The sequence below is a fragment of the Venturia canescens genome, chromosome 4 (genome assembly GCF_019457755.1).
Source record: "Venturia canescens isolate UGA chromosome 4, ASM1945775v1, whole genome shotgun sequence".
NCBI lineage: Eukaryota > Metazoa > Arthropoda > Insecta > Hymenoptera > Ichneumonidae > Venturia > Venturia canescens.
Genome location: NC_057424.1, coordinates 17,428,648 through 17,455,297, shown reverse-complemented (window position 1 = coordinate 17,455,297; position 26,650 = coordinate 17,428,648). Strand labels below are relative to the sequence as shown.

The window sequence follows — 26,650 nt, the reverse complement described above, 5'->3', positions numbered from 1 at the left end:
AAAAAAAAGAAAAAAAAACGTTTGCGGTATCTGCACTCAGTCGAAAAACGCTACAAGTCGTTCGTCAGCTTTGAGTGTCATCAACATTTTACGATATCGCTCCGGGGCCAATTCGCAATGGCGCTGCAGTCGTACATCAAGAGTATGCAGACGGAAATTTATGTCGTTCGTTAGACTCAACAATTCTTCTTCCTCTTCCCTCGTTTTGCCTTCCGACTGCAAACGAGAATGAAACGTCAATGAGAAATAACGCAACAGTAGTTTGTTGCTTTTTGAACATATTTTTCTTGATTCTTACGTTTTTTGTGCTACAACGAAATTTTGTTCAATTGAAATTTCACTTGAGAAAAAAAATCGCAGAGATTTTGAACTACGACAATCACTGCAATTGTATTGCGGAAAACGGGAAAATTCGATCGATTCATACAGTAAACGATTCAAACAACTTGAAAATTGGGGCTTTCATTACCTGAGTCAACCAATTTTGTACTTGATTCAATTCCTTGGTACACTCGTCCATCATCCTCAACATGTGGTTGGCGCGATCGACGAACAATTTTTTCAAATCGTTCAAACACTCGTTTCGTACGTAAGTAGCTTGTGCTTTTGTCAATTCTGGTGGATTCCCAAGACGTGCCATGTAAGGGCCCAAATAATCCGCTTCCACCTCCACTTCTTTTTCACTCTGAGCCTTTAATAGTTGTTCCTGTGAAGACGGTGTCGCCGTCGGAGCAAAGTTTCCAATCATAAACTCGTTAAGGCACTGTTTGCTTTTGCATTCCGAAAAATGAGTAGCAGAATCATTTTTTTTGCACGATTATTGAATTTTAATTTTTATATTTCATTGCGAAGCTGTCGAATCGTAAACTTTTTTTAAATTGGTGAGCAAGATATTTCGAGATCTACTCAACTAATTTTGACGAAATTCATGGGCATACCTGGGCCAACATCTTGGCTTTTGCTTCTTCATTACGATTTCTGTCGAAAAACGAAACCAACAATTTTGGCATTATGTATTCACTGCTCTTTTTCTTCAAAAATGTTGTAATCTCGATTTCGGCGTCTCTTACGAGGATCAAACATTCGCTTTCTTCTTTCAGTTGTTTTTTCAGCTCGTAGTAGATCGACAATTGTTTCTCCGGGGCTGCTAGAGGATCCGGCTGGGATTTGATATTTTCAAAAATTTTTAACAGAATTACAACTACAGTGACGAACATTTTTCATCCAGAAATTATGACGTTGCGAGGAAAATATTTAATTATTAAAATTTTGATATTCGATGTTTAAGTATCACGAGTTTTGAGTGTACAATTTTGCAATATAATTACGTTGTATCCATAGATCAAATCAGGATTGAAAATTGGATGTTCACCACTCTCGGTCGTTGACGGTTTAATGAATCTCTTAGTGGCTCTGGTGACACGATTTTTCTCGTAGTGATAATGGAGCCTTATTTCATTTTTCGATATATAAAAATCTCTTATAGCCACGTCCTTAGACGCTGGAATATTATCGTTTCTGTTATACTTTTCGATGATCCTCTAGAGAGATGAAACTTTTTAGAATTTTACAAAATCAATTCCCCAGTGCATAAAAATCACATCGAGAATAAAAAGATTGTTGAACAAACAGAATTTTTGTTGGGCCATCAAGTTTAGGCGAACAAAAAAAATCGTCAACTCAACAAAAATCTAGTGTAGCCAACTCTCAATTGGCTGGCTTAAATTTATTTTTTCTCTCCACAACAAAACCTGTCAAATCGACAAAAGTTAAGAATCAATAAATTCCATTTCGATCCCCAAAGTTTGTTGATCCAGCAAAACTTTTGGTTGAAGCAACAAATTTCTGTTTGACTCAATGCATTCTTATAATTTTTTATTACCGATACAATTCTGTCGTGTGGACCACCATCCTCGTCCTTGGAATATTCAACATGCCTGGTACATAAATTCCATTAATTCACTGAATCCTGATTCTTTAAGTTTATTACAAACCGCGAATGCGGGATTCAAACGGTTTGACGATCGAAAACTTTGAATAACGTTACCGATAGTACAGAAAATCTTTACGGCCGATGTAATGCTGGGTCAGATGAAACGGATCCATTTCAATTTTTGACAAACCATCGGGTCGTATGGAATGGAAAAAATGTAGCGTTCTTTCTTCGTCTAGTCTGTCACGCCCATTCGTTAAATAACGATGTTCTGTTGAGATTCATTTGACGTGATAATTCGATCGCTAGATGAAAATTTTGAGGAGAATCGAGATCGATGCTAATTCATTGTACAGATTTATAATGACAAAAAGGATATGGAATTGAATCGTTCAATTGAGGACTAATTGTTTTGAAAATTTTTTGACTTTTGATCGAATAGTCTATCCAGGGCTTGCCAAAATACCTTTTCATAGTCTTTGCCGACGATTTGTGCCATATTTCATTCAGCAAACGTTTAAAATCGTATATTTTTTAAAACGCTTTCGAAAAAAAGGATTTTAAACAATCAAGTGACATTGATGGCACGAGCCTGAGGCTTTTTAGGGAATTTTCATTAAAAAATCGGAACTCGATAAAATGATCGGATCCGTTGAAATTATTGGATCAAAATGCAGCAAAATGCAGCTGCTTTAAAATACTAGAAATCGAATAATTGTTATTGGTTCAGCGATTCGATCACTCAATCGAGGAATATGGCTGCAAGCGAAATGAATTCAAAGGGTTTTACCTATACAGGCGTCCGTGCGGCCTCGTTTGTAGGAATCCACCGCGGCACAAGTTTCACTATATTTTTTGGATCCTATGAGCATATCAGCCCTGTTGGAAAACTTTTCTTCGACTTGGACAGGAAACTTGTACTCGTAGTCCTCGTAAATCGTAATTTTTCTAACGAGACCATCCATCTGGACATACGGAGCGTAGAAATCCACTCTCGTCTTTTTGAAATAGACAGTTTTTGTTCCATTGGGATAACGACGCTCAAAATCTGGTGGATTGACAATGGGAACGGCGTTAGAAACTATTTATGCGAATGATTTGGAGCACAAGCTTCCAAGGAGTAATTATTTGGCATTTCGATGACTGGGAGAAAAGAATTTTTCACGGAGCAGTAAAAAATGAGCGAAATAAATGCTGAAATTGGACTGTGGCTTACCCAAACTGTCTATTTCGATATTTTCGACGTAAGAAAGCGGCATTTCGAGGTGTTTTTTTTGCTGAAGAAAAACGTCTTCGTCAACGTCTTCGTCTTCGTTGGTCCAAGGTATGAGCCCGGACTCACAGGGCAGCAGGCGTTCCCACTTATCCGTGTTGCTCAAATCCCAATCGAGGTCGGAGCAGCCATTTTCGCAAGTTTGCATATTGACCCAGTAATTTTTGTCATTCCAAAGGCTTTCAATACCATGATAGAGAAGCTTCGTTTCCGGATTGTCGGGAAAATAATGGAAGCCGGAATTAGGTTCGACGAAAAAGGCCTTTTCGATTTCGTCTCCACGTGGGCCGCCGACTTCCGGTAGAACTAAAACCCACGCGTGTATTCTGTTGCCCCAAAAATCATCCGGAAGTGGTCGTTCCTGTTCCTGTTGAGAAAATCCGGAGGATTTTTTCCATCGGCCCCGAGGAGAAAAAAGCATTTGCACGTTTTGAGACGTCGACGATTCTTACGTACGAGGAGCATCTGAGCACGTTCTTGTTCCAGTTTTTCCAGTTCCTCTTGAACCTTTTTCGCCTCCCTAGCCTCGAGTTCTATGAGAAGCTGACTTCGAAAGTCGGGCGGACTTTTCAATTTGTATTTGGGCGTTTCAACCGGCTCCAAATCTGCTTGAGATGTTTTCTCTTCCTCCAAGTACGGACACGTCCGCATTCTCGTGTCGCAGAACACTTGTTCTCGAGAGGCGTATCCGCTGACGACGAAAGCGTTGTAACCCTTTCCCAAAAGTAAGCTGACCAACAAAGTAGCGAACTCGAAATCGTGAGCCCTTTGAAAAGTCATCGACCATGTTGGAGAGCGGAGGATCGTGGGCTGGAAAAATGCAAAGAGTGAAAAGAGGTGAGGAAATGAAATCGCAGGAGAAAGGGACTGAAACGCCTCGAGGGATACAAATTATGAATTTTCTCTCATCCTAAAATCCTGCCTTCCCGTCACACCCGTCCCATTTTCTCATCGACGACCGGTCAAAAGATCTCAGCTCACAGACCAGATAGAGACTTATTCCTTTGCCACGAAACGGAGAATTCTGTTTTATCGATTAATGTAAAAGAAAAAATCTGCGCCCAAGCCCGGAGACGTTAACACCGAATTCTAGAGATGTCTCTACCACTTTGAAGCTTCCTTGAGCCGGTGTATTCGTGTATACAAACATAGGTACGGGGAGCAGAAAATTTTCAAGAGTGGGAGAAGAAAGAGCATAACAATAATAATCTGTAAATACACGAGTATTAAACGCTCCTGCGAGAAACCTATATTCGCAAACGCGACCACGTGCGGCTGTTTGGAGCGTAGTACTACGTCCCGCATATACAATCTTGACCTACGACTCGGGCGCTTTTCATCTCTTCATTTTTCTTTCCTTTCCTCCCATATTTTATCGTTACTTTCGTTGCTTTAGCATATTGAATAGACGCTTCGGATTTCGCTCTTTCGTCGTTTCGGGCGTTTGAATTCGTCTCTTTTGGCTGTCATATTCATTGCGAAGACGAGCGCATCGTGGAGGGGGACGAAGCAAAGTGCATATTTGGAAAGAGGGATAAAATTTTGATGAACTATATTTATCGAAAAGTGTTGACGACCGAGATATGAAAAGACGCAGAAAAATGAAATTGTGAGCTCCCTGATAGGATGCAGCAACGATGTTGGATAGACAAACGTTTGCGTGGTAAAAAACGTAATTAATTTCTATCTGAGCGAAGAAAATGGAGGTTAAAAAATGTTTTTGAAGCAGCTCCCCTCGGGTGTGGGGGATGGGCGCGAGCTCGTGATTTCAAGAGGCGAGGTGAATTTTCTTCGGGCTTTTGCTCGCAATTTTCCGTAATAGGAGCATCGCGCACGGAGATAGAGAGCGAACGGAGCTCACGCGAAAAGAGCTTCGCACACAAGCTCCGGCGCGCGCGGTCGCACACAGAGGAGTCTGCAACGGAGGTCTCCGCGTCTTCTCCGCTCCGAGTCCTTGCTTCTTCATCTTTTTTCTCCGGCTCGTATTTTTTGTCGGTCCCGCTCGCTCGTTTTTTCGTCTCTTTTCTCGCGAAAAACACGTAACGCGGGTGAGCATAGGGCGCAGTCGGGGGTGCGGAGAGATGGCCAGTGGGTGGCGAGTCTTGTTCCCTTGTTCCCTTTTGGCGAAGCGAGGGAGAATGAGGGAGAATCCTCCTCCTCGAACCCCTTGCCCGGTGCTATATGGCCCGCGCTACGTATATATTCCCTATGTGTGTGAGCATTTATACGTACACACAGAGAAAGAGAGAGACGCGCGCGCACACACTCGTGCACGAGCACATAATAGCCATCGTACACCGCGCTCGCGTCACCCTCATTCCGTGCGACCCCTTCGACCGTCACCCACGTGGGACGAAGTCGAGGGGGTGTGAGGGAGCAGACAGCGCGCGGAGATACCGCCGCTCTCCCATCGTCGTCGGCGTCGTCGTCGTCGTCGTCGTCGTCGTTGCCGCGGCCGCCGACGCGGCAGCTGCGCTCAGTGGTTCTCAATCAATTCGCAAGAAAATCCATTTTTTCACGATTTCTTTTAACAAACGAATCGAATGAATTTTTCACGATGATCGCGACGAAAACATCGTTGCGAGTAATTCGTCGTTTTCCTGTGGATTTTCCCTGGGTTTAGAGAAAACATTTCCGGAGTTTTGAGCCGAGGCGAACCGCTTTGGTGGATCGGGCTCGATGTCGAAAAATTCGCGTCAATAAATATCTTTGTTCGCTTCGTTATTGGGATCGAAAAATCATTGTTTTCCCAAGTTCTTTCTCATTCGATTGATCGAGGAATTGCGTCAACGAACGAAGTAACTCGGATCGAAATTTCAATGTTAATTCAAGGGGTGTGCAGTTATCGAAATATCTTTCGGCGTCGTTTTGCTCCGCAGGAGCAAAGAATAAGTATGAAAAATGGGAAGACGGAGAATTTCAACGATCCAAAGTCGTCCGCGCAAACCCTCGTCAAATAAAAAGCCGCCCCAAACCATATCAGCGATAAAAAACGAACGAAGGCTACTGGGGGAGAGAACCTCCCTTCCAGTGACCTTGACATCTTTCGGAGAGCGAAGCAGAAGAAAAAACGAAAATATTTCGCAGACCGGAGCAAGCTTGTCGAGGTAACTTATTCCATAAAACTCCAAAATCTATATAATTTCCGTAATTATAATTCCACGAGGGCGCACAGCAATTAATATTTCCTCCAAAAGGAGGCACTCGATGCCAAAATTTCCAAGTAATTTGAAAAACAGTGAAAAACCACGATAAACATCAGAATCACGTCGCACTTTGTGCTCCGACGATCTCGCAATTATCGCCCAATCGCCATAATCATTAGCAAAAAGTAATAGCTGCGCAAAGCAGCCCCATATACAAATGAGAACTCGGCAATATTTCGTGCACGCAAACCCTCAAAGCCCCCCGGAATATTTAGCCTCACAGAGCAAATGATTTCTCAGTTGCGTTTTGTATTAAAGTCGGACTAATTTACGAAGAGGAGGAAAAGCATCGGCGGCGATCTACGGGGGAATATGCGCACCGCTATTCGGGGTCCGCGCCCTGCGAAGAGCGGCTTAGCTAGGAGAACTCTCCGCGTACCTAGTACCCGGTATTACCGAGCTAAAATACATGGCTATATGTTATCATGCAGATATAGCCAAGTCCCCTTGGCCTATGTACGTCGTTTCTGCTCCCCCGTCCCAACATAGGTGTGTTTCTCGCACGAGAGAACGTTACGTGCGATCGTTCGGGTGTTCGCTTTTCCGTTGGTTTGAGAGAGACAGAGATCGCTGTACATAAGCCTCGGGGCACATAAACGCGCGCGGCGGCGGTGGCGGCCGCTGCTGCTGGCCCGTGTGTACTATACGCGAGAGCACCGCACAGCACGGTCGCGAGATCGAAAGGGGCCGCGAGGGAGGAACGAGGGAGAGGGAGAGAGAGATCGCGAGGAGGATCGAGCGAGGGGGAGAGAGAAAATCCAAGGGAAGTACACGAAACCCACACATCTGTAGATGGGTCGAGCCGCAGGACTCGCTCCGTACACATGAAGCATACTAAATTACACATACGCGGCTCTGAGTTTGTGTATCCACGAGGCTGTGTACGCGTGTGGATGTGACGAGAGATGGGATGGAAGTGAGTGAGAGAGAGAGAGAGAGATGGAGAAATGCGGACAGGCTCGTCCAGAGAGCCAGAGCTCGCATATACTCGCAAAAATCCGAGGATAACGTATATAAACTCGTACAAAATCCACAAGGTGCGAAAACGTTGAACCTTTTTCTGCTTTCGTTACCTTTACCGTTTGAAAAAGTTGCCAACGGGAAATACATTTTTTTTAATACACCCTCGCGATTCTCGCGTGCGAATGCGCGCAGAGATAAAACATGTGAAAGGTAAGAATGATTAATGTGGTCGAGCGAGTATGGGGGCTGGGCTCTTTGCCAATGGAGCTAAGACTCAATGTGGCTGATCGATCATCATTGATCGCTTGGCGAGTGGCCACCCGAATGAGGAGAGGCGCGCTAATGCTGCGGGATAATCGTACAGAAAATCGAACAATCAAAACTCTGGCTTCGATCCCATCGTTTTTGGAGTTATTTTTAATGAGGAAATTGTGTACGCGCGTGAACTCGAGTTTTCGTAATACGCATGCTAATATGTTTTCTCGCATAGCTGTATCCACAGGATTTGCGTGTCGCGTCTACATCGCTGTGTCTGTATGCGTGCATGATCTGCATGCGATGTTCGGAAAAACCCGGCGGGCGTTCGCGACGAGAACGGCCGACGGCTTCGTTTAACGGACGATTTGCCACTTTACTCATGATTGCTCGGCCGATCGTTGTCCCTCTCTCTCTCTCTCTCTCTCTCTCTCCCTCGCTCTCGCGGTCTCTCACGCTCCCTAATTCCCTATCCCAGCGGGGCGAGTGAAAAACGGGGGGCGAAGGGACCGAGGGGGAAGGGATCGGTCGACGCGAAAGCAACTCACGCGGACGCGACTGCGGCTCCTCGGGCTAGCGGCCGCGGTCGATCGTTATGAATATACTATACATATGCGGTCTGCTATGGATATGTGCAGCGTGTACCTATTCACTGACACATGATGTATGTGTATTAACTGTCATATGTATATGGACAAAGAGAAAACTATTAGAAAACGCGAAATAGCGAACTCCGCTGGTTTGGCTCGCTGGGTAGAACGATCCGTTGAAACTTTAATCCAGCAACGCATTTTCAGCTCCGCGTCGATGGATATTCAGTCGAATGAATAATCTGATATCTTGGCGGAGGAAAAGTCGAGGCAAGACATTTCTTCGAGCGGAGCTGTTGAGTTCGTGGTTTTGGGTCCGTGGGATTCGAAATTTTTCACGTTAATACGCGGTGATTAATGGAAATTGTCTGGAGTCGGGGATAGCGACGTTTGAGAGGAATTTTCATGTCAATCGCGGAGCTGCATTTTCAGTGGTTGCTTCGAAAAATCAGATGAATAAGGGGGGAGAGAGAGCGGCATGACTCTCAGCAGTTTTTGCGCGCTCAGAAAGCCTCGGACGCAATGTGCTCGCGACAGAGCTCGAGCTTTCAACGAGGAACGTCGCAGGTAACAACAATGCGTGAAAAACGAGAAAAAATTGTAATAATAAGTATGTACGAACGAAAAACACGAGAGCCGGAGGACAGAAGAGGGCGGGTGGGAGAGCGGAAGAGCGGAAGGGTAAAACGAAAGGGAGCAGGCTGCTGCGGAAAAGAGCGAGAATCCTCGCGAGCCCCGCAGCTTCCCACACGGTGGGAAGAGTCGAGAGATGCTGTGCGGAGAAGAAGAGGAAGAGGAGAGCGAACGGATGCTCGAGCACAGGAGGGCGAGCCGCGAGCAAGAGATTGAACGAGAGAGCAACGGATAGACACAGATATACCTCCAAATACACGTCCATAAACGCACGTGTGTTCATCCCTATACGTGTATTTGCTTAGATCGATTCATACACACGTGCATTCGGCCGTACATGCGCTCCTCGCATGCACATATGTGCGTGTGGGAAACGATGTATGTGGGAGTAAAAACGAGCGATATATATGCGATGCAAACAACTGGCAAAGGGATACAGAGAGTGTACAGTCGGTTGGAAACCCTTATCGAAATCGTGATTCACCCGACATTCTCCGGAGACCCCCTAACCTATTAACATCCATATCACAATAACAGATGTATATATATCACGAGCGCTGCTACATTCTCGACTGGTGCGGTTCCGTTTTCCCATCATATATGCTGCTTTCGCACTCTATTGCTATATTCAGCCCGTTACTCATCGGTGGCGTGCTGCTCTTCAACCCCTTCGCAACTCCAGAAACTTCACGTCTTTCGTTTACCTGCCTCAACGAATCGCCCCACGAAAATTTTTACGACTAGTTATTGTACTGAAAAACCATTGCTTCTCGCGTGGCATTCTTCCTTTCGTTGACAGTTTCCTCGGAATTTGCCTTCTCGGCGCGACTTGTTACGGTTACGAGGTAACTCATAGCTCATGCAATTCTATCACGTGGATCGAAAAAGTTCGATTATCATCGGCAGCTTGACGGACTGGCCGGATTTGTAAGGATGCAGTGAGAAATCAGATTTTTTGGGATTCTGTGCTCATTTGTCTTCCAGGATAAAGTGAATTAGACTCAAAATTTCACTAGATATGCACTTGCGAGCGAACCCTCACAGTCGATAGTTCACATTGTCCGCATTTTTACGGAGGACTCATGACGACGAGCAATATCTTGAATATCAATAATCCTTGATACAGTTTACCTGAAAAACGAGAATCTCGCAAGGTCTCTCATATGTATACACATACAAATATGCTGGAGAGCGATAAGATGGTAGTAGGAAGTAAGACGCGAAATGGCAATGGTTATCAAAGGTATCTGGGACGATAAAACGAAAGGGAGGAAGAGGTCTATGGGGGATTTCCGTGGAACGAAGTCCAGTGCACGATGTGCACTCTGTTTTGCAGAAATAAGGGCAACACACGATGCGACCGTAGCGAAATGTACGGATACGACGACAACGCGAGTGAAGCACGGGAGGAGATGGACGAAGAGAGTAAAAGAGAGAGAGAGTGAGTGGATACGGGAGATGGCGAAAGAAAGAGATGAAGAGAGAGAAACGAGAGAAGGAAGCTTGGCTGGAGGGTCGAAAGAGGACGCGATGCAATGTTTGCTAGGACTTTCCATCTCGCTCCCTCGCACGAGAACTGACAAAGATGCATACAGTCGAGAGACGAAGATGGACGGAGACTCGGAGCTCTGGTGTCCACGTATATGTGTATATCTAGAGGTACGTTATAGAGAGCGGTTCGTAGAACGTCGAGGTAGCGTTACAGAGCAGCAGAGAGTAAAGGGGATGGCGCGAGGGTGGATGGCTACGAAGAGCACGAGCATATATAGGGAGAAGCGAGGGACCATGAAGAGACCGAGTGAGCCAGGGAGAAAGGAGGAGCGGGAGGGTGGTCCTCTCGCTGATTACGTCGCAGGATAGCCGGGCGCGAGGACGCCGTTGCTGCTGCTGCTGCTGCTGCTGCTGCTGCGACGTGGTCGAGGTCGTCGGTCTATACTATGCTTCGCTAGGTATACACATATATATGCTGGCTTTGCTTGGCTCTGGTTATACCGTTTTCCGTTGGTATAGAGCACACGAAGCAGTCGAGAGAGAGAGAGAGAGAGAGAGAGGAGAGAGAGAACAAGCCGGGGTTGTGCGCTCTCGCGAATATATCCGCAATGTCCTACCAAACCCTCGTTCTCTTGGCTCTTCTCTTGTCCTATACATCTCCTCCTTCTCTTCTCCTCGCTCACTATCTTCATGCTTCTCTCTACCTCTCCCTGGGTCTCTACGATGCTGCTGGTTGCTGGTTGCAGCATGCATGCCTGCCTGCCTGACTGGTAGATGCCTCGGGCCTCACTCCTATCCGCTTGCCTCTCTAGCCAACGAGGCCTGTTGCCCTCAGCTAGACTACCAAGACCGATGCTATACCTAGCCTTCCAGAATACCCTCTCTCCTACAAATCTATGCGTGTTTAATCTCCTTTTTATCTAAATAAATATACGTACGTACGTTGAGGAATTTACTGTCAACGAAAAGGCCACGAGCCTCGAATATACTCCTAATGATTTGAGTGCAGTGACGAAACGCTCGTCGGACTTTTCATGCCATTTTTCTCTCCAGCTCGCAAGAAAGTTTGGAAAAATTGTTTCGACTCTTCCCTTCTGCTTTTTTATTTGATATGTTTTTCGTTTGATGAGAGATTTCCGAGCTTTGCTGATCGAAGAATATGAAATTTGCGAGGTTTTTTCAACCGTGTAGGAAGTCATACTTTGTGTAAAATGTTTTAATTTAATCGATTCAATGGTCCTTTACGCTCTTTCATGAAAATTGTCAATCAACGAATTCACTCAAGTCCAGTTATATCGGAATACCGAAAGTGATTTAACGATGAACGAAAAGCTGATCTTCGCACTATGTGCATATGCACATATTTTTTCACTCAATTCTCTGGCATAAAATTCCATCTCTTATCCCCGTCTCAGTCCACTCGAATTGAGCCAAGTGAAGCTCGATCGAAACTATCGTTCTCAAGATCACTGAATCTCAATCTACAGTCAGAATTTTTGGTTTTTCGCGGAATGATAATTACGTCAGTTATCAACACAAAGAATCCAACGTCCCGGAAATTCGATGACGAGGTCACCGGATTCTAGAATGGCTTTTTCTTGCAGTAACAGTGACCATCCTCGTTGCCCACAACGAGTAACCATTCGAATTATTATACAGTCATAGGACCCTGCCACGCGTGTACCATTTTCTTTCGATAGTTCTCAGAATATCTGCCTGTAACGATTCAGGATTCAGGTCTGATTGTGTGCCAAGCTTTTTGAGTTCCATCCTGCGAATGGATAACTTTATCTCTTTTATTTCGTCACGCGGATGACTAATTGTAGATTTAACTTGAAGAATATTTTTTAAAATAAGTTTATGAGAGAAGAAAATTAAGTCCGACTATTTCGATTACAGTGATGAGCTGTGTCTGTAATAAAAGTTGAGCGCCATGCTATACGTTGTCAAAAATAGTTGAATCCGGCATCTCTCGTTGATGAGAGCATTCTATATCGTTGCAGTGGAATCCCTTCGCCATCATGTCTATTCGAAGAAAGGGTTTAGGCTAAGATGTTCAAATGTAAAATCACGCTTCACTCAAGAGAGGAAACAAAAGTTCGTATTCCTCGTAAGAGCGAAGGTGATAAGAAGTCTCGAAAGCGTGAATGCGTCAGCGAGGAACATTCGGCCCGTGGCCATCTGCCGGAAGGCATAAGAAGAACTTGGCTCCACGCCGACTGATTTCGATTAGGCGAGGTGTGAAAGATTCTGCGTTTGATTCCTCAAACGAAGGTGCGAAGATTTTTATTATTCGAAAGCAACAAAAGCACGAATGAGAGTAACCGAATCAACATGCACTTTCCTACATCAGAGGATTTATCGAAGAAGCAAGCAACGTGAAACTTTAACCGGCTAAAAACCGAGTAACACCGCCATTGAAAATTCAAACGATCCAACATTTTTGGTGCGTGCACACAGTGTCGTTGAACGTAAGAAGTAGACGTGCGACTAGAGTTGGAGCTCTCGACAAGTAACCCTCCATGCGAAACGCGACGAAAAGTAAGAGAGGCGGCGCCAAGTAACCGAGGCATGTCTAAAATCTTGCGACATACGCCTTATGAAAATAGCAAAGCAGTATACGTCGAATGCTCGATATACGTAGGTGATGCTCTCGCGGTGTAAAGGGATGTACAAGAGAAGACCGGCGGTGTACGACAGGCTGTGCTGCTGGGCTTGCAGAGGTTAGGATAGTGGCAGAGCAGAGAGAACGCCGAGAGGATATAGGATAGGGCATTGCATAGAGAATATAGACGAAGAGAAAGACAGAGAGAGAGAGAGAGAGAGAGAGAGAACGAGAGGAAGGAGATGAAGGACGAAGAGAAGAGAGTGAGGATAGCGGAGGATATAGGATAGTAAAGAGGAGGAGGAGGTTGGGTGAGTTGGAGGATAGAATGGGGTATGGCAGAATAGGATAGGATAGGGATAGGATAGAGGGTGGCTGGTTTGGTAGCCACCGACCACCCTCTTTGCCACCCTAACGTTTCCCAACCCTCATCCCATTTTCCGACTGCCTTCCTCTTGTACATATACTCGTATATATACGTATATGCATGCATATGCATATATCTCGCTCAGACTTGTGTCCATCGCGTCCTTTGGTTCCTCACTGCTGTATGTACCGTTCTCCACCTACACTATATTCGTATATATCCGTGTGTGTGTGCGCGCGTGTGTGTGTGTACGTGTGTATGCACATAGAGCATCGGGGTAAGTATTCTCAGAGTCCCTTGCGCGTTCTCTCTGTGTCGTAGCCATCGCTATATAACAGCAGGGGAGCTTCGCGTATAGATAGATCTATAGACGCGAGTCTCTCCCAACACCCACCGAGTACTTGGAGGATGGAAAGAGGGTGGAGGTTAGTTAGGGGTGGTATATTGACGGCCGGTGTCGCGAGAGGACCTCTATACTTAGTGCCAGGGAAGCAACGCATTTCCAAAGGCGTCGGCCATCCTTTACACACGATTCTATCCTCTCCTCTATATACGTACGCCCTCCTTTAAATATATATCGATATACCTGTAACACGCACCTCGTCTCTTGGCGAAAGCGCCCTCTTCTTGTACACCTCAAGAACACTATTATAGGGAACGACGCCCTCGGCATCGCTCACTCACTGACCGAGCATTGCATTACACAGCGTCTACGAAAGCCATCTCTCTGGGTACGGGCACAGAGGAAAGGCAAGTTTTCATTGAACCGATGCTATTTTTTTGGACCAGGACTCGCTCGATTCCATCGTTTTTTCGTTCAATTGTCCCTGATATACCAAATCATTTTCGTGCTTTTTGTACAGGCGCTCCGCGAGACTGGGAACGAAATTTCTTTTGCTGAACGAAATCCGTGAAGCCCAATCCCCGTGAACAATGATTTTTTGTCAGCTCGCGAAATTACTTTGTTGCCCTCATCTTACTGGACATTTTGGCTGAAAGGATCGAAATTTGCTTTTATCGACGTTCGTTTCTGTGCATAAGTTGTGGCATCGTTGTCACCAGACAAAATTACCGATTCAATGCCCTCGAATATATCTTAGAAATCACACGATCTTGCAGTCCCATCCCACTTTTCTCACCATCAAACCATCCCGTACCGTGCAACATCGCCACACCATAAACCACCGTATCACAGGATACAACATCAACAACACCCACAACATTATATCGCAATATACAACATCATCACAAACGTACATAATTTATCACACTTTTGGCATCATCACAAGGTTCACCATCAATTTCACAGCGCTGTTGTACGGTGTGATAGAATGAATGGTTTTACATGAATTTTTATGTACGAGTTCATGACTGTGAACTTTCGTTCAAGTAGAAGCCAGGGCAAAGGAGTTCATGAAAATTGGCGATTTTTTTATTCAGATTTTCTTATTTTTTCAATATTGAGTAAACCGCCAATGAATTTTCCAATCATAATTGAAGAGAACTAGACTGTTCAACTTCAACTTGACGCAATATTTTGTCAAGTCCGTTTTGTCCCGAACCCTTTTAAAAAGTAAATAATCGATAAAATAATTTTCGATATATATGAATAAATTGAAACTGTGGAAAAAAAATCCCAAATTCTTTGGAGGCATTTTATGTCCTCCCGGAAAAATAGACTTTTCGAGAAACTACGAAAAATCAAGTGTCGATTGATTCACACTTCGTGGTTATCGATGGCGAGGAATAGACGAAGTTTGTCAAAGCTATGATTTTGGTGCTAAATTTGTTTATGTGGCACCGTCAAAAATTTTTGAGGTTGAGCTTGAAATATTGAAGTTTCGTAACGCTCGTGCAGCATCAATTTGGTTGTAACAAAATATTGAAGTACAATGACGAATGATTCGGTGACGAGTTTTTAGTTGAATGCGGAACCGCGACGATTAATTGAATCCGATTCGATAAAAATCTTGAAATCAGTGAAACAGATTTGCCGTCGTCAATTTATCGGCGGTCTCGCTTAAATCGTGCGCCGATTCGTTGGCCCATACGTAAAAGGTGTGAAAGCTACAATTTTCTTGGTCCCGATCGTTCGCCTCCGTTTTCCTCATGCTTCAAATAAAGGCGAATCTTTTCGCTGACCGTGAGCAGTTGTTCTAATTAAAGGGGGATCGGGAACAGGAATCGATCGAGTGGGAACGGGCAGCGCAATCGGCAAGAATGTTGCGCGAGAGCACGACTGTTCCCGAAATGAAAGAGAAAAAAAAAAAAAAAAAAAAAACGGAGGAGAAAGAGAGGCAAGTAAAAGGAACAAAAATAAGACTTTCATTCCGCGCAGTATATATTTCTCGACGCGATAGTTCTCAGCACCGAGAGAAGTATAGCCATAAAAAAAGGGAAAGAAAAAAGGCGTAAAAGAACACCACGGAGAAAAAAAGAGAGAGAGAAAAAAAAGAAAAGTGCCCGGTGGAGGAAAATCGCGTCCGATCGATCGTGCCCGTTTTCACGTTCCAAATGAGGATAGAGCAAAAACGGTTGAAGGAACGAAGTGGATGTGCTCGAGAGAAAGAGGAAGAAGAGAGTGGCAGAGGGAGATGGAGAAGAAAAGCTGAGAGAAAATTCGCGGTGTCGAGGAATCGCGAGCAACGCCAGTCTGCAGTTTGGCTCCTGTGTGCTTTTCCCCAGTGTATATACATATACATACGCACGTGTATAGATATGTATATCCCCGTATCTGACTACCTATATAAATACATGTATATACGAGTATATGTTGACCGCCGCGGAAAACCCGGAGGAGGAAAATCGTACGATCGATCTGCCTTCGGTCTTCAGGTCCGAAACGTACGAGGGTGAGGAACAGGAAAGTGGAGGAGCGAGCACCGACGCAAAGGGGGAAGCGAGATCGCATCACGAGCGTGTGCAGTGTGGCCTCACGTGCACACTTCGTGGCTTCCATGTCTGCGTGAGCGCGGGGGTGGCCGGTGGGGCCTTAAGGGACATCCACACTGTTAATTTTGGCGAATATTTGCCATTCTATAATTCTGTATAATTTTCCTTCGAGAGTAATCAGAGGTACGAGTCGGGACGAGTGTACAGGTGAAAACGTTTACAGGTATAAAAACAATTTGTGCGTAAAATTTCTCCATCTCTCTGTTCCTGCCACGGACGACTTCTTGCGTCTCGAAAAAGCGTCGTTCTCGCAGCTCCATCGGAAAGCGCAATTCTAATTATCGCGTCGACGAGGGCGCGGAGGAACAAACTTTCTGGATCGAAACTTGGGTTCTGGAAAGAGGAACGACGCATTTGGGATTTCGGGTTTCCTTTTGAAAGATTTTGTCCCACACTCCGAAAGCTTCATCTCGACGAAATAAAAAACTGAAATTTCTGCTCGCGGTGTGAGGAAAGCTTAGAGATTCTGCGGGATGGACAGGATGAAGTATACATGCATGTATATATATATACTCACGTACGAGCACACCGAAAATCTTATGAGGCTGGGCTTCTCGCTAACTACCTACTATCTCGTCTCTGAGCCCGAGGGCCCTGAAAACGCTCTACGTTACGCCTCGCGGGGACCCATTTCGCGCTGGCACTACTATATTCTCACTCGCTCTCCCTCTATCTCTCTCCATCTCGTTTTCGCGCTTAGTCGTCGTCGCAGGAACGTAACTATCGTTGCCACGGTCCCCGCAGGTCGACGTCCTCGTCGAATATCGCGCGCACGTATATGTACGTGTATACTTTGGTAGCTCCTCGCGCGCGCACGATCCGGGCAATTACACCGACTTCGAAAAGGGGGAAAATTAAGGAGGAGCGTGTATACATTTGAAAGAAAGGAACCACGAGGATTCGCGCGGGTTCTTCGTGAGCTTTGTTCGTCGGTTAAACGAGCTCGAATTTCGTTGCGATTATTCTGGGAATAATAATGGAATATTTATTTCGGCGTTTTTCATATTTGTGCGATTTAAATGCTGGGCATGAACAGCCAGAAATTGCGTTGCGGAGATATCGTTCAATTTTTTATTCTTCGCAAGTCGATTCGTGTGTAGGGTCATAGCAGATTGGGAATTCGAGTTTTCGCTCTCGCAACCGGATCTCAGCTTCGCTCTTCGTCCATTCCTTCTCCGAAGCATTCCCTCAATTTCTCTTCACCGCTATCTCCAAATGTCATAATCGTTTTTTTCTCTGCCGCCCCCCCCCTCCCCCCCCCCGCCCCTACTCTCTGTTGTCTTCCACTCGAATTAATATTTCATTCTGCGGTCTTGAAGAGATGGACCGCGACCTTGACGGAAGACGCCCCGGCGCGGGATTCTAAATATTCCTTTTTTCCTCTTCTTTTGTTTTTTATTCCGCGAACACCAAGGCGCGGAGGAGCGTCGCCTTCGTGGATTCTCGCACGCGAGAAACTAACTCGCCGACGCATTGCTTCGCACGTTTTCGCGGCTTTTCGAGACGGAAATGCCGCTCATGCTTTTCGCATATGAAGGATATATTTACCGGAATAAAAATTCGTATAGGTTATCTCACTAAGTTGAGCAGAATGACGCTCTCGTCCGGGTCACTCGGGCTCCGCTCGAGGATCGCTCACGAGAGGTCCGAATCCTTACCGAATTGTCTCGTTCGTATTTTCGTAGAAACTGGAAACATCCGTTCTCGTAAGCGTAGAAGAGAGAGAGAGAGAGAGAGAGAGACGCGGCGAGGATTTTTTCCGTTCGGTATTTTGTCGAAGAATGAAGCGTGAAGCACGTCGCGCGCGAGGATGCGGCGGGCGATTTTCGTTGATGGGCGAAGCCGGTCGAGGGCGATCCCGACGGTTCGACCTCGCGGAGCCCCCGGAACCTCCGATTCTTCCCCTCCTCCACGGGGCATCAACAGCGAGATGTATATAACAGCAGCGGTGGAAACTTAAGCACTGCGGTGCCACATCCTCGTCCCTTGCGAGGGAATAAAAAGGAGCGAGAGAGCGAGAGAGAAAATTCTTCGACAAACAGGGGGTAAAAGGAAGAGAGGGACGCACACGCCGATGCTGCTTTCCGCCGCGGTCGTCTGTTGTGCCCTTTCAAAGTTAAGAGGAGCCCTTCCAGGAATCGGCTCGCGCCGTTTTTCGACTACGGCCGGCCGCCTCCTTTGGCCATCATGCAGGTTTTATCTTACTTTTTCTCTCCTTCTTTTTTTCTCTCGTTCTAGCCGTGATCTGGACAAGAAAGATGAGCTCCGGATGGAGGAAACGCGTGGCTCGTCCGGAACGTACGTTTCTCGACACGCTCGCCCGCGTACGTTTACAGCGCGCCGCATCTCGAGACAAATGTCGGATGTCCCAAAAAACGAGTAAATCACGCGAAAGCAATTCGAACGAAGAGAAATAAGCGGCGGCGTTTCAGAGTCGTAATCGCACAGTTATTTCAAGATTTCGACAATCTAATCGATCAGACTTCGTGTAATCAGCTCGAAAAACCGAATGCATGATTGAGAAGAATCGGGGCAATTCTGCATGAAATAACATTCCCACGTGTGTCCGTAGACGGTCCTGCCGCACCGCGCAGACTTCATTTACGTCGGAGACGAGCGGGACTTATCGGCGAAAACCGCCGTTCTAGTCCTCGAGGCCACGCGCTGTTGCACAATCTCTTACGTATCTACGTATACGTGAAGAATATTCGCGGAGAAAATCAGTCCGAATAATTCCAAGGCCGCGTTTATAATACGCAGTCGGTTCGCCCTCAAGGATTTGCGGATTCCAAATTCGGCACTCGCGAGACTTCGCTCCTTCGCTCTTCCTCTCGCGCTCGCTCGAGCCAGAAATTTATGCCGCCACGGAAGTAGCCCCGAGCAAGGATTCCGCGGGGTGTGTATCGGTAAATCCAAGAGGATCGGAGCAATGTATGTGTGCGACGACGCGGTGAGCGACGCGAGACGCAGCCTTTGAAAGAGCAACGCGCGCGCAATGCCAGCAGGTAAGATTTCTACCGAAGGTGTACAAAACGATAAAAAAAGAAAAAACTTATCGAACGCGAAACCTGTTTTCCATAATTGTTTACGAACCGACACGCGTTCCCGCAATCTCGAGTCTCCGGACGCAATTTCAGGTCCTAGATAAGCCTAAGAATTCGAGAAAATGGAGCGAACCGCAGAGTTCCGGGTGGTCTGCAGCGCCCCGATGTTTTCGTAGCTCTCACGAGAGTTATCGACCGCAGCAGCTGCGAGTTTTCATAATTTTCATAAAAACAGGCCTCGACTTTAACAACGATCACCCGTTATTGGGATCGAATAAACGCTAAACGTCGAGGAGGCACGAGCGTTTTTCACGATTCGAGAATTCGAGACGATCTAGCCGGGAGAAAAGTCGAGCAGTAGAGCCGAATGCTGCTCCAGTGTGGCATTACCATTATTATAAGTTGATGTGACGTGACGTAATGGGAGTTAGAGCCGTATGAATGGGCATAGAGCAACAAGTTGCCACTAAAAACTGGGAGTGAGTTCGTGAGTCGAGTTCTGCTGCTCGTTACACCTCTATATGTAGTTCTTCCTTCCCTGCGCTATACACTTTCGTCCTATATATCCTCAGCCCTCCCTTCCGCCCCTGCTTTCTCCTTCTCCTTCCCTTCGCTTCCCTTCCCCGAGCCTTTGCCTCATCCTCCTTGCCCTGCAGCCCGTTATAAACCCTACGGCCTTTAAAGTATTCTTTTTAAAGCCGAGCTATCCTAACGGACGTCATCCGAGCGTTTTCCCGCTCATTTACAACCTCCATTTTTTCATTGTTTCTTCCATTTCGTATCGTTACTTTTTCAGGATATCTGACGAATCGTTATTTCTATATACGTTGGAGGTCGTCGCAGAGCTCGAGATCGAAGATGGCGACTCACAAACTTCGGGAGATTCATTAAATCGAATCGTTTCACCGCCGTAAACGCATTCGCAAATTTCGTAAGAAATTTGTTTTCCTTTTATTGCAGCTGCTTCACACTTGGTTAGCTTGGGCTTGCCATAAATTCAGCAAGTCCGAAGGCACCTGGGCACTTTTATCCTTTCTCGTGTGAATGATCCCAGAAGTCACGCGGTCATCGGAATCTCATGGAAATTAGGATAAAACGAGAACGTTTCTACGTTCATTGTTCTCTCGAGCGTTTTTTGTTCGGATGGTATCTATGAGAACGATAAACCTTGAGACCCTAAAGCGGCTAAGTTGAAATTGCATTGAACTTGGCCTCGATTGAAAGTTGCCGTGAAACTGTCGAGAAAGAGAGAGAGAGCGCGCGGGGGAGAGGGACGGCGCGTGGGGGGAAAATACATTCAGTGAAGGTATTCGGCTCAGTTTATACGACGATGCTCCTCATTCGATGGAAACACGTGTTTTCCACTCACTACTATATTTCTACGAGTTCCTTCCTTTCTCTCTCTCGGCTCCTCCCTTTGCCAGTCCCTCCGTTTTACCATCTCTGTATTTCTCTCTTTCTCTTTTACTCTCGCGAAAACTACGTCATGGACTGACGTCAAATGCAAAACATTGCTCACGACTTCATAACCCACGTGGCGCTGAATTACGACTCATGGGATTCGCATTCGTCATATAAATGCACATATTCATAGCACGAAACTTTTCATCCTACCGATAAAACTCCACCTTTTTTACTGTCCCATTCCTATGACAATATGCACGAAAATGCTATTATTAGTTCGCCATTGTGCACCACATTCGGAATATCATGAGTAATTTCAGATTTATGATTTTCTGACGCAAACCCTTTTTTTGAGGTCACCCGGACGACCTCAAATATTCCGCACTTTCCCTGGATGTCTTCTAGTTCGTAAAACTTTTGAATAAAATCTGACAACGAAGCGTAACATCAGCACCATCCGAACAATCCATTGACCACAATTTCCGCGACATTAAAACTCTACACTGAAGCCAACGAATCATTAATTTTCGTGACAAGTATATATGTTCGGAACTTCGTGTCATACTTCTCCATCGAGAGAGCCCTTCAACTCCACTCACTGAACAATGAGTCCAAAGCTTCGAATCCTCGTTAATTACCAATTAGATATTTTCCGCGATATTATTTTCATCGCTCCGTTGTTCTCCCTCCACGAAATCCACGTTTCGTTCGTTTCCATATTTCATCGTTCTAAAAGCCTTTTCCTACCTCATTAGTTATTCAATATTATGAAAAGCAAAGAAATAATAAGCCCGAAACTTTATAGATGCTTCATCGCGAAACCTCGCATAGTACGCTGCGAATGAAACGACGTTTTCATACTTTATACAATAAATATGTGTATATCTCTATATATTGCGAAATACACACAACTATAGATTAAATATGTAGTTATATAGCCATATAGTTATGTATGCAAGGCGTCAGCGAGGACGCCCACGTTTCTCGTTCCACGGGCAATGTGCTCCTGACGATCCCCCGCGTCCGAGTGCGAGTCCCCTCACGAATCGATGCCGTCTACCCTGTCTGCCTACGCGAGCGTGTGCGCTCTGCCGTAGCAGAGCGAGTGGTCGAGATCGCGGCACGGTATGAGTCCGAGCACTCTCGACTTGCGATTATCCGCGTTGTATCAAAGAACTGCTATTATTCTATGAATATATATATGCGCGCGGACGGGCGTTCGAGCCTTGGAAGCAGTCCAAATGAATTGAAATAATGGACAGAAGAAAATTCGACATTTTTTATGGAAGAAAATGGTCAACATTTATTTGATGCGAATTATTCGCAATATGGCTCGGTGGACCAAATTGAAAAATTGGATAAAATTATTTGATTTTTCAATCGAGAATTCTACGAGAAGTGAAAAGCTTTTGGAGTTTTGGTACATTTTCTTGCGAAACGGTGCTCAATATCCGCGCGGAGACGCGGCAGCGTCTGGACGCTGAGCATTAGAAAGATAGTTTCCGAACGACAGGCTCGACGCGTATCTGGACTCGGGATTGGGCCAATTTCTTCACTTTTGAACTCAGAGTCGTCGCTGTTGGAAGGCTTATCAAGGAAAATGAAACTTCCTCGACACGTCACCAAGCGCTAATTATTTTGCTTACAAATATTTACGAAATGAATTGGAGCGGGTAAGATTGCCGGGAGAAAACGAGGTCGGAAATATTTGGGTGCTTCAAAGATAGGCGATTTTTCGTTTCGAACTAGTCGATTTCGAGCTTCATTTGAATCCCTCCAATTCCAAATGATCATAATTCGCGTCTTAGTTCGAATCTGTTCGCCACGTTTTTAGTCACGAAGCCTCCGATTCGCGAGAAATTTAGCGAAGTTATTCGGTCGTCATTAACGTAAGAAACGAGGGCAACGCTTCGATTATGTCAATCAACGCAAGTGACGATAACCAAGATTTTCGTCGCCGGTTCGATTTAGAACACCCTGTGCATGGCGTCCGCTGGTTTTTTTTCGAGACTCCGAGTCGGTGCCATTTCGGCACGACAGCTCCGTGCGATATCTTCAATGTCGAGGCGAGTGTTTCTCGCTCTGTTCTCTTAGGCAATGGACAATCTCTCGCGGGCGATCGCGACCCTCGCGAGGACCGCGCGCTCCGCGTTCTACGTCATTTGCTCGCTCCGCCTGCGGGCCATTGCTATGCATGTATATGTATATATAAACGGACAGTATATTTTTTTTCCTTTTCTCGTCTCACTCCAGGCAATCGCGGCGAATTCTCCGAAATTATTCGACGGTTGAGAGCCTCGCGGTGGAAGCAACTGCGCGCCGCGAGGCAAACTAATTCGCGCTTCGAAGAAACGAGCGTTTATGAAACATGGAACGCGAAGCGAAAAACAGGAGCCAGCGGGATCGTTGATATTCGCAGTGCAATTTAGGTGAAGCATTTAATACAGTGAGCCAAAAATCATCGTAAGGTTCAACCGAAACGATTCGGTAGCATCGAGAGGCTTTTTTCGCCGCGAATCCAACCGCGTAATACACAGCGAAACTTGAGAAAGGTTTCCTCACGCGTCCGGTCACGACAGAAGTGTGTACTTCGCGCACATACACGCAAGATATTTTACGGCTGTGCATGTGCTCGCCGATAGCATTGCGTGTGGAACGTACGCGTATATACGTGTAAGCGAGAAGGAACATCCCGCGACAGGTCACGAGAGAGTCTTCCGCTCCGTTAGCTCGTTTCTAATTGATGTGCCTGCTGCCGCGAGGGGCTCTGCTCCTCAAAAACCAACAAAGAACGGAGTATTCCGTACGTGCTGGGGATCCGAGGACCGTTTGTCATTGGACAGAAGTGTTTGCGTCCGAAAATCATGGAAAACAATCGACTCTCCGCGAGGCGGCGGGTGGCGGTTGTACGAGGGTTTCTTATCGATTCGAGCTTGCGGTGATTATCGACGAAAGAGTGAGATTAGAGTGGAGAAGGGATAGGAAACTGCTGAAGCCATTTTCCAACTGTACAATAACTAACGAGCATGTGTAAAAAAAGGGCTTTTTTCAAGGGTCGAGGCTTCATCCGAGCGGAGCGCGCATGCACGTTATTACTGCGCGGAGGTGCACACGTGGCCGCGTGCTCGCAGTTTTTATAATCCGTCCACGCGTTCGTACGAGTGTCGCGGTGTCGTTGGCAGAAGAAAAAAACGAATAGAGAGATGCGGACGCGCCAAAGTGCGGCGGACAATCGAGGGAGGGAGGGAAAGAGAGAGAGAGAGGAAAGGAGATTAAAAACGGAGAATTGGCGAGGGCGAATCTGAGGCGAAAAAGGAGCGAATATGGAGGGGATGAAATGAAGTCGCACAGTAAATATTTCACGAACGAGAAGGGGAACGATACAAGCGAGTTTTTACACAGGCGTTCGTGTGAATCGTACAAGTTTAACGAGAATATCGAGCTGCGCCAGTTTTATTCCATATGCGGTACGAGTAACAAGTGGTGGAAGGAAAAATCTCCGCATTTAATCTCGCAATGAAACTTCATTAGAATCGACGACTTTGCTATGCTCAGTGGAAAACTTTTCTGGAGCTTCCAAGCCGAGTTTTCCATCACTGCAGAGCTCAGCGAAACGCGTAGACGAACGCGGCTTGACAGGCGAGACAAAAGCCCCGAAAAAAGTTGGACGAAGGGCGTAGACGAGGCGAGCGAATCGCGAACGGCGAGTACCCGCCGAGCAATAACAGTTTTGCGAGGAGAGCGTTAGCGCGACTGTACGTTACTTAAACTCGTGACCGGAAACGGGGTACCGGTCAAGCCGGAACTCGCCGATTTCGTTCGCTCGTGTACACCCGCGCGTAGTGTATTGGAACACGTCTCACGCTCGCGACGACACTTACATATCCATGCACGTATATCGAGAGGGAGGGAGCAGAAGAATAAAGACCGAAACACGAAAACATCCATTATCCTTAGGGAAAAAAGTTCATTCGTTCGTCAGCCAACAAAAGTGTTAGCCCCGCTAACAAAACTCCACGATACAAATCGACTTTTTTGTTTTCACGCAGACTAAAAGTGTACGTCCATTCGCGTCGATCCATCAACCGTGGCAGCTGTTGAATGCCTGGAATTAAATGCTGGAAAAATTCTATCGAAAGCCCATATGCGTTGAAAGTTAAGGGATCGCGAATACGGGCAGTCGATTATGCATCTACATTACAAAGTTATGCATACAGATAGGCGGATATACTCGGACACCATCGCTAGGACCTAGATGGGCTTACCGGCCCGTACCAAGAGAGACACAGAAAGAGCGAGACGGATGCATAGCCGCAGAGTATAGAGTGCCATTTACTCTCCCTCTTTCTCAGCGTCTCTCGGTCTCTCTACACGCGCACACGAGTTCTCTTCCTCTCCAGCATTTCCCGTTCGTTCGGGTACACGCCTATGGATAGATGTATCGATGGATTCGTATGTCTATATATACGCGAATGTTCGTCAATGTGTAACTGGATACAGGTTATATATCTATATGCATAGAGAGAGAGAGAGAGAGAGAGAGAGAGAGAGAGAGGCAAGCATCTGTGCGTGCGGCGAACGGGCCGATAGGGATTTACGAGCGGTTTCGGGCAATCGCGAATAGAGATTAGGCCGGTAATTAACTATGGATCTGGTCGCTCGGTCTCTGCAGCAGAAACGCCGAGAGCAGCCGTAGCACCATCGCGCACGTAGGGAGAACCGTTGAGTTCGTGGACCTAGGAGGCTAGGCTAGTTTCAGCCGAGTGTCTACGTGTATATAGGAGGGCGTGCATGTACTACGTGTGTATACTATATGGTGAGAGTCGCGAGAGCCCAGCAGTCGCGGCTTTGGCTTCCTTTACATGAGCATCCCGTGTACATGGGAGCCCCGGAGAGTCTGCAATGCCTGCTCCTCGCCGCTTGCAAGCCTCCCTCGTTTGCTCTTGCGATTCTCTTCTCCTCTCCCTCCCTCCCTCTTGCTCCCTGTGTCTCACCGCTCTCTCGACTCACCGCTACATATTAAACTATTTATATGTAGGGGCTTGCATGTACGCGCGGACGTGAGTGCGCCAGTGTGCGTGTGCGCGCGCGAGGGTATGTACGGAACGCTCTCCTGGCTCGGCTATATTCTTGTGTGCCTTCCAAGAGACGCGACAGCGAAGAGCAGACTCGAGAGGGAGAGCGAGCGAAAAGAGAGCCACCCTTACTCGTCGAGGCTGCATGCTCCGCATAAGAACAGAGACGGAGATGCCGAGCGAGCGAGCAGCGCGTTTTACGTCCGAGGCGCCGCCGCCGCGTGTATTTTCCGCGCTCTCGCGAGACTCCTCGCCCGCTGCTCTGCCGCAGCGTGAAAGTGAGGGAGAACCCTCGGCCTCGTAACTATATACACGTGTGCGAACGTACGAGCTTGGGTTTCTCCTCGTTTCGGTGCGCGGATGGGTCTCTCTTTTTCTCCCTATATACCTTACCATCCGTTCACCAATATATCTATATGTACCTCGACGTATATTGGCAGCCAAGGGTATACATACCGAGCGCCCCAAAAGGCAGACGTGCATTGCATAGATCCGGACAAGAGACATTCGCAGTCCTCCGCCGCGTCCTCATCCTCACGCAAATTATTCTCAGAGGCCTTAAACCATCCCCCGCGCCGCGGTCCCTTATTCTCGAGCCTATATAGCGATGCTACTGCAATTATCCCATACTCTTCAATACCCTGGACTCGCTCCGAGTGATCCACGATTCTTAGCACTCTGAGCGTGCTGCTTAAGTGGAGGCGAAAGAGTCCAAACCGTGCTGGTCGCTGCGTGGACTTGGATCGAAACTGGGTATGAGATGGACGAACGTCTTCAATATTTCGTCTCCTTCGACGATATATCAACGCTTTTTCTTTCATCGATCACTTCGACAAGGTGCACGGTTCGTTGTACGCAA

The 26,650-nt window shown here is 46.5% G+C and overlaps 1 protein-coding gene across 2 annotated transcripts; it reads right to left on the bottom strand.

Moving 5' to 3' along the window:
* Positions 1 to 30: 30 nt before the first annotated feature.
* LOC122408881 (dynein regulatory complex subunit 7-like) lies at positions 31 to 26,650 on the bottom strand. 2 transcript variants are annotated; one of them, XM_043415968.1, is made up of 10 exons: positions 26,248 to 26,650; positions 3,663 to 4,016; positions 3,150 to 3,573; positions 2,724 to 2,981; positions 2,048 to 2,204; positions 1,883 to 1,937; positions 1,329 to 1,541; positions 939 to 1,160; positions 470 to 706; positions 31 to 216 (listed from the first exon to the last, which is right to left on the bottom strand). In XM_043415968.1, exons 1-10 carry the CDS (start codon positions 26,296 to 26,298, stop codon positions 37 to 39), a joined length of 2,151 nt encoding a protein of 716 aa, XP_043271903.1. In that variant the 5' UTR covers positions 26,299 to 26,650; the 3' UTR covers positions 31 to 36. The 2 variants fall into 2 exon arrangements, with proteins under 2 accessions (XP_043271903.1, XP_043271904.1); XM_043415969.1 differs by lacking the exon at positions 26,248 to 26,650 and adding an exon at positions 16,786 to 16,889.